This window comes from Anabrus simplex, chromosome X (genome assembly GCF_040414725.1).
Source record: "Anabrus simplex isolate iqAnaSimp1 chromosome X, ASM4041472v1, whole genome shotgun sequence".
Lineage (NCBI taxonomy): Eukaryota > Metazoa > Arthropoda > Insecta > Orthoptera > Tettigoniidae > Anabrus > Anabrus simplex.
The window spans coordinates 175752205-175768278 of record NC_090279.1 but is presented as its reverse complement, the minus strand read 5'-3'; the positions used below and the strand labels follow the sequence as shown (position 1 = coordinate 175768278).

General features: G+C 42.2%; 2 protein-coding genes across 3 annotated transcripts in view; one reads left to right on the top strand and one right to left on the bottom strand.

Moving 5' to 3' along the window:
• LOC137503105 (uncharacterized) overlaps positions 1 to 16074 on the bottom strand; it is a 229468-nt gene that overhangs the window by 82237 nt on the left and 131157 nt on the right. The window lies entirely within an intron of this gene.
• PhKgamma (phosphorylase kinase gamma) overlaps positions 573 to 16074 on the top strand; it is a 98937-nt gene continuing 83435 nt past the window's right edge. For both annotated transcript variants that reach the window (XM_067159230.2, XM_067159228.2), the window contains exons 1-3: positions 573 to 899; positions 1020 to 1195; positions 1288 to 1408. In XM_067159230.2, coding sequence (XP_067015331.2) covers positions 808 to 899; positions 1020 to 1195; positions 1288 to 1408 — 389 coding nt within the window. In that variant the 5' untranslated portion in view covers positions 573 to 807. The remainder of the gene's footprint in view (positions 900 to 1019; positions 1196 to 1287; positions 1409 to 16074) is intronic.

Here is a 16074-nt window from a genome sequence, read left to right as displayed (position 1 = left end):
CACAAATCTCACATAGAGTGACCAGGATTTGAACCACGGTATCCAGCGGTGAGAGGCCGACGCGCTGCCGTCTGAGCCACGGAGGCATTTATTTATATATTACTAAATTAAATTAAAATAAATGGCGAAGAATCTAGTGTAATTGGCACAGTCAAGTAGAGCATGTCACTCATAGTGTTAGCAACACACGCACACACCAAATAATGTGGAAATGCTTGTTATGTAGAGTGCTGTTGTCCTCTAAACGAAGTAGCAAGAATGATCTTAAATAGGGCTCACTCTATAAAAAAATATTTTTGCGGCGTATTCTTTGGTTTCCTTTTCTATATGCATCTTCTAACTGTACAACTAATTTCCCTGAGAATACCCAATGTTCACAAATGATAGATTATGAAATAAAGTAAACTCATTCCCTATTTATGTACATTTGCATAACTTCAAATGTAGTTCGTGATTTGAAATCATTTGAATTTCCCTCTCTGACAAAGGTGACCAATATAGATCCCGGGTGTCTATAAGTGATCTATCTTGTGGGGAAACGTTTTTATCTCTGACAAAATGGTTGTGGGTTGCAGAACTGTAGGGTAGTTTTGTTTTGTTTTCTTTATTTATGATTGTGCAATAACATTTCATTAATTTCTCTCTCAGTATCGTTAATTACTGTCAAGATACTGTAACTTTTCCATGTCAGGGGTTTCGACTGAATGTCATCCTGATATTTGCTTGAACTATCTTATTTGAAGTAGGTGACGTCCGTTTGTAGTAAAGACGTTCAGTATAATTTATCGTCTTTAAGGACGATTAGGAATGGCCAAAGATGAAACTGAAGACCTGTTACCAGATATAGATGCAGCAAAAGGATTTTATGCCAAATATGAACCAAAGGAAATCTTAGGGAGGTAAGTGTTCTTCATAACCTCGAAGGGAGGTAAGTGTTCTTCATAACCTCAATGTAATTCATCCGTTAATATTGTTCGCTTTTACATCATTTCTAATTTGTGAACTTTGGGCATTCACAGGGGTATTAGCTCTACTGTTAGAAGATGTATAGAAAAGGAAACTGGTATAGAATACGCCGCAAAAATCATAGACCTTAGTAGTGACACTGATGCAGTTGGTGAAGGAAAGACAATGTTGGAAGCAACGATGAGTGAAGTTAGTATTCTTCGAATCGTTGCGGGGCATCCATACATAAGTAAGTTCAAACAAATTTTTCTCTTCTGGCTTGATACCTTGGACTTGAATGGATTCAAGATTGTAATGGGTTTTCCTTTGCTTACCTTTCAGTTGAACTTCATGACGTTTTTGAATCTAGCACATTTATTTTCCTAGTTTTTGAATTATGTAAACATGGAGAGTTGTTCGACTACCTTACATCTGTTGTAGCACTCTCGGAAAAGAAAACAAGGTATTGTATGGTATTAGCATGAAGTTTCTCCTGCATGCTTAATGTCGCTCCTTCAGACATTAAAAGTTCATTATAGCTTATACAGCTTGTCTGAAAATAAGTTACAGAAATTGTAAGAGGACGTATTGTTCTGAAACACAAATCAATCTCTAGCGTATTTTATTTCCTTCTAGTGAAAGCTTACCAGAAAATCAATGAAGAAATGTAAGTTCAATTGTGAGCAACTTTGGTGTCGGCCTATCATCGTATGGCTGGCCTAGCTCTCTTGCTTGATAAGTTTGGGCAGTTACGCTGCTGTAAGCTCATTGACGTGTCGCTCGCTCACATCCAACCTTGCTAGTAATGGCAACGAATAACAAAGCAGCATCTGATCATCATACCCGGATAATGTAGCGTCTTGATTCTGATTATCATACGCTAAGGTATCCTGAACCGACTGGCGTACAAAACTTAAATCCTAGCAGTAAAACTTCTCCTGATTTTGGGTGAAAACAGTCCGTTTGTTTTATGAAGCATATTGGTAAACACAGTACATTTTGTGCATGTCATAGTACATCACCCTGCAAAATAATTAATGAATGACATACTCACATAACATAAGTTATGTAATAAAAGTAAACAGTAAAAAGTATTAGAGACTAGGTTTAGATCAGAGTACCCTAGGATATAACTTAGTTCCGTACGTTATCATAAATGTACAGCACACGTTAGTTAGGTCTCCTGACATAACAGGCCGGGTCTTTACAGCCAGACATCCCTTAGGTCATTGAGGAAATATATTTGGTTAGTAATTGATTTCTGTTAATTATTTAACTTATGTATTGTACATACTGTGAACATTAATATTTTTATAGTGTATTTCACATGGCGCAGGGCACAAGTGTGAAATCTTACTAACAGGAAATTATGCTTTAAATTTCTCCTTCCTGATGCCGCGCTTGTCCACTACCTTCCCCTACATGTGTTGAGTCACGCACTGCACTCTGCTGTATTGCTTGCCAACTCCACAGCACATGTAAACAGTCGATACCATGCAGTCCTCAGTCACGCGCCCATGTCTGTACTCCGTTCACTAGTAAAGGTTCTCATCATTTCTGCGTACCCCATGCATTTTCTTTGGGAATTTTGGATGCTAATATTAACACACCTTACCACTAACGTTCTGTTGCAGATTCATGCACTGCATCGCAGGACATAAGATATATGAAACAGTTGCTGTACCCCTGCCAATTAACCAAATGGTTTAGGAAGAAATGGATGATGGATCCTCTCTTATATTATTGGATTTATTATGCCCTTAAATTTTCCGTAACTTATTTTCAGACACCCTCTATATAAGATGTTTTATGTACTGACCCTTATCCAGTTTTAAGAGTGTTGTTTATTTTTTAAATCTGTATGAAGTAGTTTAGTAATTCAATTTTGTAATCCAAACTTCCCATTTCTGTGCATGTTTTAAGCATATTTCTCTAAATTAGTGTGCGTGTGATTGAGTCCTCAGTCCAAAAGCTGATTGTATCCCCAACAGCTCTGCCATCAGCTGTCAAAGATAGCCTAAGCTCCCTGAAGAGGCATACTAGGGAAATGAGGAGAAATGTAGTTTCCTGTTGCTTTCCTTGCAAAACCGTAAGTGCAATTACATATCAGTCTGCTGAACCCACTGAAATGCATACTTCAACCAACCCTATGAACAACATTTCCACACCATTCATCACAGAGACTGGCATCAATACTACCGTCCGTGCTCACCAATATTAGTGCCTCGCCTCCGCGCGGAGTGACGGCCTTTTGTTTACTTCTTGCTGCTTTCTCATGGAGATCGTGATCAGGGTGGTCGACAAGGCTACCAACCTCTCTAGTTAAAGAGGGCCTCTAGTTAAGGGGATGTGGGGGCATAAGCCCCCAGGTTAGAGCCTCCACAAAGCAGCGTTAGGCCTGTAGTTTCTTGTGTAAACACCATTGGCGTGGACAAGATCATTGGTCTGGATAGGTTAGAGTTGGAGTGGACAAGACCATTGACTTGGAGACAAGCAAAGGGGGTCTGCGAGTGTAAGCCCCAAGATTAGATCTGCCGCAAAGCAGCATTAGGCCTCTAGTTCCCTGTTGAAGAACTCCTTCCCCTAGAACAGAGAGTGCACGAATTCCTTACTGCCACTGTACCCTCCTCTCCATTAAGGAAAGTTTGTTATAAAATCATTCCTATCCTGTATTCAGGATTGTGTTTTCTTTGTGCTTTTATTCTGCCGGGGTTGGTAATACAATCTAGTTGTTATGATTGCCGTGAATGATGCCACATGCGACTTTACATTGGCCGATATAAAAGCAAGTGTGTAGTTTAGCAATGGACAATGGCGAATGTTCTCGTTAACTTTGTTAATAAACACTGTTCATGAACATTTTTGGATGTTAATAAACAAAATAGCGTGTTCATTAACTTTTCAACTTTTCAAGTATGTTGATAAACATTTCTTTAACTTTTGTGAATGAAACTTTTCATTAACTTTTCGTGTTTTCGTTAACATTTTGGTTCGTACATGCGCAAGGCCGCAATTTGAGCATGCAGATTCATAGTGCGGAATACGATGATTTCTTATTTCTTCTAAAAATTGACTATCAAATCGCAAGCGAAAGTTCTGTTATACTGTACCTTTAATTCTGTATATTCTTTTAACATTGTTCTAATGTAGTTTCATTTCCAGCTTCACTCTGCGCTGAATAACCTAACCTCCCATTAATAATACTATCCTAACTAGGTTAAGTGAATTTTTTCTTTATTTCGTACTTTTACCAATTCCTTGATATTGTTGTATACAGTTTTTAACACCTCGGATACAGTAACTGAAATTGCTTGTTTTGATACTCGTAGACAAATTAGGTATATAAGTGAAATGTCTGAGTCACCAGTTGCTAGGAATCTTAGTTATATCTATAGGGAAAAAAAAGTCATTAATGGAGCCAGCTTTCTGATTATCTGTAACATTACTTGCAATTTTAGACCCAATTACTGTCAACAAGAACTGAAAGTCATGTGGGGGCATTCATATCTATAGGGGAAAAAAGTCATTAATGGAGCCAGCTTTCTGATTATATGTAACATTACTTGCAATTTTAGACCCAATTACTGTCAACAAGAACTGAAAGTCATGTGAGGGCATTCTCAAGAAAATTTTGAAAGCCTGATACAACATGAATTAAAAGGTCTGAACCTAAGTGATCTCTCCAAACTTAATTCTACTCATCTTTCCAATATTTTTTCTTTGCTTTCCTCTAATTGTACTCACTAAAATAATGAAAGCTGCAGCTGTAAGTATTTTCTTCTTCCTGACTCTATCCATTTTAACCTCACAAACACCTATTTTGATGCAGACATAATGTTGAAGTTTGTTAACAAGAGTTTATTAACATGTTGAGAATTGTTTTCATTAACATTGTTTCGTTAACATTGTGTATTAACTTTGGTGTGAACTAACCATACCAGGACATTGCAATGAACACCTCTCTCCCCTGAAAGGAATTCCAAGTAAGATTTGCTTAAATTCTACTTCCTAATAATGCTACGAAGGTTGGTGAGCTCGAGCAGTACTTCTAGCAGACTGGCTGCATTAGGAATGGCATTAACTTACTAGCATACTGTAAACACTACGAGTCTCAGGAAATAGATCTGGGCAACAACAAAATTAGTCTAGTTTTTATTTTTATTGTTCAGTTCATTGGTTCCTAAACTTTTCCTACTGGCAAATAAGCTTTGTAAATCCCATGCCCTCCCACACCGTTAATACAGATGTTTTAATTTTTTCCCTCAGAAACTCTTCTATTTGAAAATAATGTGGAATAAATGACAGGATCTCAAAATGCACAAGAGTATTGCAATATTTTAACAAAATATTAAATGTATGGGCAAAACAGAATGTAAATTGATATGTATGTCCAACCCTTATCCTATTCTTATCACATGTTCTCTACGACGTCAAACATGAAGTCATCAGAGGAGTTAATAAGATGAAATAAATGACGTGATAAACTTCTATGTTAGTAGGATCCCCCTGGTGAAACTCTCTGCCAGCAATAGCCTGCTCCTGTCAAATAGCATCAAGGGATCTGCTCAAGATGTAACGTCCCAGTCTAACAGACGAATCACCATCAACAGCGTCATATCCTCACTCCATATGAACACTGTGGAGAGTTTTGGAATTTAATCCAGGCTTTTGGCATGCAATCTAGTGATCAGAATTTGTATACCACCACATCTCCTACCCTGCTGGCCAACATTCTGATGGTGAACATTTCTTTTTTTTTTACCAGTGGGACTCAAACCGGCCAACCAGTGTCAGACCATACAAACTTAACGCCTCAATAATTGTGGCTACCAGGCGGCCTGGAGTGTAAATTCAAATACCAATATAAAAATAAGCGTACCGGTACTTCAAACAGTTAGTGTCAGTATTAAGTTGCTGCCCCAAATCCAAAATGTTGGCCTGAAGAACAGTTTAAATAAATATGTAGCCAGGCTGAGTAACTCAGACGGTAGAGCACTGGCCTTCTGTGCTGAAATTGGAGGTGTTCAAGTACGTCAGCCTCGTGTCACACTCGCTTCGCAAGAGTAAAAAGGTTAAGGAATACAGATCAATGGGAAGCAAATAAACGTGTGGTCCTACAGAGGCTGTAATGAAGGAGGAAGAAAAAGAAGAAGAAACATTGTCTGCGGTCCACCCCAACACTTTATTTTGAAACTTAGCATGAGGAATCTTATAAATGTTACCTCATAGGAGAGAGAGAAGTGTTCATTGCTAGGACCCACCATCTAGCCCTACAGAGGGTTGCCCCAGTTAATACATGACGTGACCTTGAGCGCACATGTCGCACCTGAAAGCAGCTGTATGTCTCTTTTTTTGTCTGGTCAGAGTGATTTAGAGAAGTGCTGTATACAGTCATATCATACGTTGTTGGCTCATGGCCTGCCGAATTGCAGATATATGGCAAGGGTGTATTGTTGGCCTTTCCGATGCCAATTTCTCATTATCGAGGATTGTACAACAGTGTAAAATGAAAGGTCCCAACACTAAGTCGTCTGTAGGCAATATGATAAAATTACATCAGAATGGTTTTCCACCAGAAACAACAACTTTGAGAAAACTGCTGCGAAAGACAGTTCGACCGTCCAGGACTCAGGACACCATTAAGAAGGCAAAGGCTGCTCTTCCTGAAGGAAAACCCACCAACTGAATGACACCTTGCCAGCCACACAAGCACATCTAAAGGTACAGTCTACTGTATAATTAAAGAAGATCTAAAGCGGCATAAGGCACATGGACATGCTTTGAAAGCAAGGCACATAAAAGAACAGTTCACTAATGCCAAAAAATTATACGAAAACCACGTACCGGGAGATGAATGACAGTCAGTTGTTACCCTGGATGAAGGCTTCTAGGAAATCTTGGAGACAGTTTTGTGACTCCATTGAAAGTCAACATGAACGGCAAGGCTTCATAAAATTTTAACCTTGGATAGAAGGGCAAGGCTGGGCTCACTGGAGACTCCTTCTGGTGGATACACATCCACAGAGGGGGAGACCCTGAACTTATTGCTTGATGCCCACTTTCCAGGTTTGGTAATCACGAATAGTGAGGTAGAATCGAGTGGATCCTTCAGACCCAATAAAAGTGGCTGGAGGGAAGCCGCAAAGATTGTCACCCCAAGAAGGGTTAAGTAGGCATTAGAATCCTTTGCCCCTTACAGAAGCCCAGGTGTGGATGGGATCTTCCCGGCGCTTCTTCAGGAGGCGGGGGGGGGGGGGGGGTCCTTATACCATACCTGGTCAGAATCTTTAGAGCCTGTCTCCCTATGGGGTACGTGTACTCCTTGTGGCGTCAGGCGAAGGTGGTATATATACCTTAACCCGGAAGGTCTTCATATACTAGACCTAAGGATTATAGACCCATTAGTCTAACGTCTTTTCTACTTAAGACCTTGGAAAGACTGGTGGATAGACATATCAGGGAGAAAGTATTAAGAGACTTTCCCCTGCATTCTCATCAACATGCATATCAACCAGGGAAGTCGGTTGAGATGGCACTACACCAGCTGGTTTCTAGGCTGGAGAGTGCCTTGGATCAGCAACAACTTGCTATGGTTGTATTCCTAGATATAGAAGGGGCCTTTAACTATACATCTTTGGGCTCCATAGAACGTAGTCTAGAGAGAAGAGGAGTGAGCAGTATGCTCATAAAATGGATTATGGCCTCACTGTAGGGCCGTCAAGTTCTGTTTACCCTCAACGCTGTAATGTTGAAAGCTAATATAGACAGGGGGTGTCCACAGGGAGGAGTATTATCACCAACATTATGGTGTCTGGTAGTGGATGAACTACTTACCAGGTTAAATGTTGGAGGAATATACGCCCAAGGCTATGCAGACGACATAAGCCTGATGGCGGTAGGAAATTTCCCCAGTACGGTTTCCGAACTCGTACAGAGCTCTCTACGTAGGGTGGAAAGATGGTGCCACGAGACAGACTTGTCGGTTAATCCCGATAAGACGGAGCTCGTGGTATTTACCAGGAGGAGGAGGCTAGACGGACTGTCAGAGCCTTTCCTATTTGGGAAAAAATTAGTTAAGACAACCTCGGTTAAGTACCTAGGGATAATCCTTGAGGCAAGACTGAGTTGGAAGAAACATATAGATCATAAAGCGGATAAGGCTCGCAAGATTATGTGGGCCTGTCGCAGGGCCGTCGGGAAGACTTGGGGCCTAAGACCTAAGGTGGTCCAGTGGCTCTATATCTCCATTGTACGGCCCACGATCACCTATGCATCTATAGTCTGGTGGCCAGGCTCAGAGAGTAAAACTGTGAGCACCAAGTTAAACAGTGTCCAAAGACTTGCGTGTCTAGGAATAACAGGGGCACTGGATACTACACCATTATGTGCAATGGAGGCCATCCTAGGTTTTCCCCCCTTACATTTATATGTTAAGGTAATAGCGGGAATGAGTGTCTATCGCCTTTGGTCACTCGGAGGATGGTCCTTCAAAAACCCGAATAGAGGTCATACCTCTATTCTTACAAGACTTCACCAGACTTGCCCTATGGCAATGATGATCGGGGATCTGATGAAGCCTAGCTTTAATTTGAATTATAAATTCACAGTGGTGATACCCACAAGGAAGGAGTGGGCCGCGGACGCTGGGGCCCGTCTTAAGTCTGGGGGCTGTACATGGTACACAGATGGCTCGCGGACGGAGACGGGCACAGGCGCCGGGGTCTGGGGGCCTAAGACAAGGCTCTCCCTTCCTATGGGTAAATATGCTACTGTTTTCCAGGCTGAAGTATACGCAATACTAGCCTGTGCTATAAATATATGGAATATGCCTGGACACAGAAGACACATCACTATTTGTACTGATAGCCAGGCAGCGCTAAAAGCACTATGTGCAGTTAAAACAACATCAAAACTGGTATGGGAATGCCAAAGGATGTTAGATCAGCTGTGTGAGCTTAGCTCAGTTACCCTATTATGGGTTCCTGGGCACACAGGTATCAGTGGAAATGAAGAAGCTGACAAACTAGCGAAACAGGGCTCAATGGGTTCCTTCACAGGACCAGAGCCCTTCCTGAGAGTGTCATCCGAAGTGTGAGACTGGCAATATCCCAATGGATAAACCAGTCTCACCTAGATATTTGGAAGAGGTTAACCATAGCAAGACAGGCACGTGAACTTATCAAAGGGCCTAGTCAAAGCTATAAAAAGGTCCTAATGAATTTGAATAGGACCAGAATGAGAATGGTAGTTGGACTGTTAACAGGCCACAATACCTTACAAAGACACCTACACATCATGAAAATCACCCAGGATCTGATGTGTAGAAGATGCGGTAAGGAGGAGGAGACCTCCGCGCATGTGTTATGTCAGTGCGAGGCTTTTGCAAGCACTAGACATCGATATCTGGGCTCACATTTTGTGAGCCTGGAGGACATCAGGAATGCCAAAATCCGGACACTGGTATCCTTTATAGGAGCACTAGGGCTGGACTAGGCAAACCCGTTCAAGGGGCACAAAGGGTCTTCATAGACCTACGTGTGGAGCTCTGCGAAAACAGGGCTCACCCATTTCTTATCTATCTATCTATCTACCCTGGATGAAGCATTGGTTTATTTGGATGACACCAACAAGCCCTGGACAATTTACTATCGCCCTACACAAAAGGCCAGAAGAGGCACTCAAACTTCATCAAGGAAAACAAAGAAAAGTTTGCTAGGGGGTTCATGGTAGTGGCAGGTTTTTGTGCCCAGGGTAAACTCAGAATCCTTAGAGTGGTGAAAAATGTGAAGATCAATGCTACGTACTTCCAGAAGAATGTCATGGACCCCTATTTCGACGAAGATATCTCTCGGCTGTACGGTGAGGATGCTTTAAATGTCTGGATCCACATGGATAAAGCATCCAGTCATGCCAGATCATCAGTCACCTACTGCGAGAGAAAAGAACCAGAGACGAGTGTCTGTGTCATATCATTTAGTGACATCCTTGTCAAATCCCTGGATGCCTCGCTGATGGATTTCTGTGCCTTGGTCTTCTGAAAATTGGGCTTTCTTCTAGACGACCTACCACTATTGAGGGTCTTTGAATAGTGTGCAAGGAGGTATAGGACAATATTCCTCCTCCTGTACTCGGTCAAAGTCTTCTCCAGTGGAAACTGAGATGTAGGGCAATAGTTTGTGCCCATGCTTATCACATTGAGCACAACTGGGTCTGGAGAAAAGGAATCCCCTAGGACAAAAGGTACGTCAGAATTGTCCAAACTTAACTGAGGCAACCCTCTGTAGATAGTTACTTTACAGTAAAATAAATAAAACTACAACATTTTTGAAATGAGGTGAATGAAGGAATGCTGCTATTGTCTGAATCTTTCAAAGCAGCATAATTCCCATAATCTAATACAGATACGTAGATACATATCATTGCCAGCTATGCCACAATAAAAACTCCTAAATGAATGGTGATAGGGGTTGTGCTCACAGAGCATACTAAATGACTGTATGCCACTTTGCTTTCGCTATCACTTAGTAGATGGGATCCAATCCAATTTGTGTTTTTCTGCAGGGGCAAGAAAAAAAAGTTTCAATTCTTGTCCCTCCTGGAATATGGAACACACTGCTTTGCTCTGTCACTTAGTGGGGCAACAAGGCATGCCCGGGATTTACCTGAACAGGTGGAAGCGTTGTTCTAGCTAGCGCTAAGAACAAACTTTACTCTCCATGCCAGTGGAGTGCACACCAGTGTGGTACTTGTTGGGATGGTGTTCCAATTCTAACCCAATAGCTGGCCATACATGGAAAGGAATTGTGACAGATGAGGCGTTTTGTGACGCGTTCCGACAGGTTAGTAGGACTGCTCGTTAGTGAGCGAGATCAGTTCGAGGCATTATCTGCTACAGGCGAGACCTGTTGTCAGCGCCTCAACGGAAAGACCTCGCCTCACAGATCAAGCCTCCTGTAAGGAAAGCATGGAGTGGACAAAGGCAATGCTAGAGAAATTTATTGAAATGAACAAAGAGTGGCCGTGTCTCTGACAATTAAAACATGAGGTGTCGCAGTGTCACAATCAAGCGTTCATCAGTATCCTCCTTTCCTCCTTCAGCTTAGAAGCTAAAATATCCACAGTAAATACGCTTTTAACTAGACCGTTCTCCAGTAATAGCTACGCAAAAAAAGTATTTTTTTTTTACTAGTGGCTTTACGCCGCACCGACAGAGATAGGTCTTATGGCGACGATGGGTTAGGGAAGAGCTAGGAGTTGGAAGGAAGCGGCCGTGGCCTTAGTTAGGGTACAGCCCCAGCATTTGCCTAGTGTGAAAATGGGAAAACCATCTTCAGGGCTGCTGACAGTGGGATTCGAACCCACTACCTCCCGGATGCAAGCTCACAGCTACACGTCCCTAAGCGCACGGCTAACTCGCCCAGTAAACAAGTCATTATGTATGTGTTGTGTATGTTTGGTATTCAGCCCGAAGGCTGGTTTGATCCTCCACAGCTATACCAACAGCTGTCATAGATAGCCTAAGCATCACTGAAGAAGCGTATTAGGGAAATGAGGAGTGAAGTAGCTTCCCGTTGCTTTCCTCACCGAGTCAGAAGTTGCTTGCATATCAGTCTGCCAAGCCCACTGAAATGCACGCACCAGCTGACCCTATGAGTGATATTTTCGTACCATTCATACCAGGGACTGGCTGCATAAGGAATGGTATTACTAGCATCGCTCATACCTCAGTCACTTTCATATTGTCAAAGTCAAGGATGAGACTGAGACAGATCAAACATTTAACGTAATAACGAGAAAAAGCCATTCATGCTTACCTTTTTTTTTTTTTTTTTTTAGTTGCTTTACGTCGCACCGACACCGATAGGTCTTATAGCTGATATAGATGTTGATTCCCATTGGGGAATCTGAAATATTTGTTCTGAATGGGAATCAACATCTATATCATCTGATGGCCAAGCAGGCATCAATTTTTTATAATGAGACTAAGTCTCTCATAGTGCATTGGCACTGCCGGTGGCTACAATTAGCCTACACAGTGGCCTCCACGGTATGCACTAGCCAGCGTCTTGGTAGGTGTGCTAGGTACCAACTGATGAGCCCAGCCTAGCACACGGGGGTGAAATGCTGGCAACCAGGAATGAGTTAGCTGGAAAATTTAATAATGTCCAATAACGGACCACTTATATTGGTATTATAGGACTTATAGCGATGATAGGATAGGAAAGGCCTAGGAGTTGGAAGGAAGTGGCTGTGGCCTTAATTAAGGTACAGCCCCAGCATTTGCCTGGTGTGAAAATGGGAAACCACGGAAAACTATCTTCAGGGCTGCCGACAGTGGGATTCGAACCCACTATCTCCCGGTTGCAAGCTCACAGCCGTGTGCCCCTGACCGCACGGCCAACTCGCCCGGTACATGCTTATCTAACAGCATATCATAATCGCTGTGGTCCATTCACAAATAATTCTTGTAATCGTCTGGTTCATTTTCTCTCAGGTGTTGTATCAGACTCATGTGACTAAAGCGGTCTCGCTCTCCTATCCATGATTTCATCCACTTTGATTTTTCTGTTTGCATGATTTAACATACCGGTATAGCAAAATGCACATTCCAACAGCTGCAACAGCAGTTTTTTTTTTCCTCTGGACACTGTCTGCTTCGATGTCCATCGCACAGTTCTAAATACGGCAGACCCGACCGGCAAGGATTTCAAACTAGTTTGAAAGGCCAGCGGATGAGGCTTGGCCTGCCGAGAACAAAGGGATCATCCCAATTAACGGGAGGGTCTGGAATGTTGACAGATTATGTTGCACAACACGACAGGCTTAGTGTCACAGTTGATGGCGAGCAGCAGGCTGGGTCTCTGGAGGTCACGCCTGGCAGGCAGTCTGTCGGATCTGGCCCCAAAGGCGAGGCCTGCGAAAAAATCTTTCCGTGTATGGCCAGCTATTCACCGAGCGAGTTGGCCGTGAGTTTAGGGTCGCACAGCTGTGAGTTTGTATTCAGGAGATAGTAGGTTCGAACCCCACTGTCAGCAGCCCTGAAGATGGTTTTCGTGGTTTCCCATTTTCACACCAGGCAAATCTTGGGGCTGTACCTTAATTAAGGCCACAGCCGCTTCCTTCCCACTTCTAGCCCTTACCTATCCCATCGTTGCCATAAGACCTGTCTATGTCAGTGGGACGTAGAGCAACTTGTAAAAATAAAAAAAATAAAAAATAGGTAACTCGATTGTAGGCCTTTGAAATGTCGATTATTTCAGCATGTTCAAGATCCTATGAATAGAGCACCTCCACAATAAGGAGTTACTCCATTGTATTAGGATACCACATGAAGTTTTAACCCATCTCAAAACACAGGAAAACAGATGTTTTCAGGGATAACAACAACAGCTTGAGAAGGAGAATGTGGACAAGGATACAGAACCTCCAACAGTGGTTTAACGTCAATGATATGGCAGCTCCAATACGGGACACAAAATAGGAAAAATAAACTCCATATGATATGATGTCGTGTGACCTCCAGAGAAGCCTGATTGCAGGTGTCTTTCTAGTTGATGCCATGGGTGACCTACACATCTGGGTGTGTGATGGTGGTGGTGTAGGAAGAGGGTGAAATCCAGTGTTGGCACATAACCTGCTCCCATTGAATAACACCATGAGGTCTGCTCAAGGCATAGTGTCCATGATGGTCGCCAACCTTCTGCGAGAAGACAGACGATTAAGGTCAAGGGATTTTTCCCACCGTACAATACTTACTGTATTTTATACGAGGGCGAATCAAAAAGTAAATTACACTTCTAAGTTATGGCCATTTATGAAACCACTTACACAAAGGCATCAAGGCTTTGACAACATACAATGTAAGTTCACTTTTCCACATAGTCCCCAAGAGACTGTAAACATTTCTTGGTCAACCAACTTTTCTATTCCAGATGCGTAGAAATCACCTCCCGCGCTATGTAATCACTTGGAGACAGCTGCTTTTATCGCCTCAGCGTTTCTGAATCGTCGTCCACCGACATATGATAATCGCATGGCGCTGAGTCTGGACTGTAGGGAGGATGTTGCCATACCTCCCACTTGAATTGCTGCAGCAGTTAGGACGTGTGGCGGGCCTTGTGAGGTGTTGCGTTATTGTGCAACAAAATCCCACCGGCGGTCAATTTTCCCCGCCGCTTTTCTTTAATTGCCTTCTGCAACCGGTTCAACGTTTGACAATACGAAGCCGAGTTGATTGTCGTGACTTTTGGCATAAATTTCACGCGCACCACACCCTCCATGTCAAAGAACACTGTTGCCATTACCTTTCCTGCTGAAGGTTGGACCTTGGCCTTCTTTTGTGGTGTGATGTGGTTTGCATCCATTCCATCGATGTTCTCTTTGTTTCAAGGGTGAAGTGGTAGGCCCACGATTCATCCCCTGTGATGACTTGCCGCAGAAACTCGTTGCCCTCCACAGAATACCGTTGCAAAAATGCCGGTCACAATTGGAAACATTGTCCCTTTTGAACATCGGTGAGCAAGAGTGGGACCCATCTTTGACACAATTTATGGAATCCAAGGTGTTGGTGAACTATGGAGAACACTCTGCCATACGAAATGTTCAGCATGCTGGTAATTTCTTGCAGTGTTAGGCGCCGATTCTCTCTAATGATCCCATCCACATGGTCAACATTTGTAACGGTATTGGATGTTGTGGGCCTGCCTTCGCAATATTCATCCATGAGATCCGTGTGTCCAGCATCAAATTGCTTAAACTACTTTACAATAACTGGGTGAGAAATTGCACACTGAACATATACAAGACAAGTACATTGTACGATCAGATTTCTATGGGCTAAACGGCTGAATTGCAAGGACATTCACCATATATCAGAGGTGCACCGGAATGGTACTGGGCGTGCTCGTCAAAATGCCTGCACAGCTGTTTTGATGTCGCCCAAGCAGTTAAATATATTGTACACAAATACAATGAGCGGAATATTATTGAACTAATAAATTATGTATTTGTTGTTTTGAAATGAAGGGTTCCTAACGGCAAAAAAGCTCCCTTTAGAAGTGGTTATGGCCTCAACCATCGAAGTCAAGAAAACGTTTTAAGAAGATTTTTTTACAACAATCCCAGTCCTTTTGAAGCGAAGAACATAATGCTCTTTTATATTAGCTGCGAACGCGAACGACATACCTCTATCTCATGGAGCGTCTGTTGTTGAGAACAGAAGTCAACCTTCTTCATTCTCTGACCCCCTGAGACCTGACGAAGAAACTGAAGAAGAATTCCAGAATTTCCTTTCCTGGTTTAAGTTTTGATGGAAGGGAATAAAACTTGCTACTTAATTCTGACCTGAGCAATTTAACGATTCCCAATGAAGATGTAACAGACGATGCTTTAAAATACTTGGCAGCTGACGTTGCCTACAAGTGTAAAAGCATTGACAATTCGTTGGGAATACAAACGGATATATGTCATCTTGATCCAAAGCTATTGTCTGAATAGAACAGGATCACTATTAAAGCCATATGCCATTTCATTTCATTTCTAAAGGTGGCCCTGAGGTGGTTGTCTCCGATAATGGAGTTTGAAGTTATTTTTGCTTCCTTCCACAGAACTGCGGAAACATTAACATCAACTATACACTTGAAATTTCCCAAAATTGATAGGAAAATCATTGCCTTACATGTAAGGACAACGACTTTCATTCATATCAGACATTTGAACAAAAAGGCCAAATGGGAAGCAATGAAGAAGAATACAGTGAAGAAGAACCTACTCTGGGCTCCTTAACAGCCATGGATTACATTTCCTGCCTTAACATCATAAATTAAGCTTTAGCCGGTGACAATGACGCTAACTTCATCTTTTGAAGGATATTTAAAATATACCATGTCAAATACGGCCCACTAAATGCCGTAACCTCCCAAGACGTGATAGCCTACGGATAGTGGAATGATAGCCTTGGTACACCCACATCTGTCTGGTTTGTCTTGTATGATGAAGAAAAAAAAATGTTAAAATAATTTTAAGAAAAATTATTCATAGTAATAAGATTATTAATTTTTTAAGAGCATGCCTAACTAAGGCTTACGAGGCTGACAACAATATTATGCACTATAATTTGCCGTACGATAA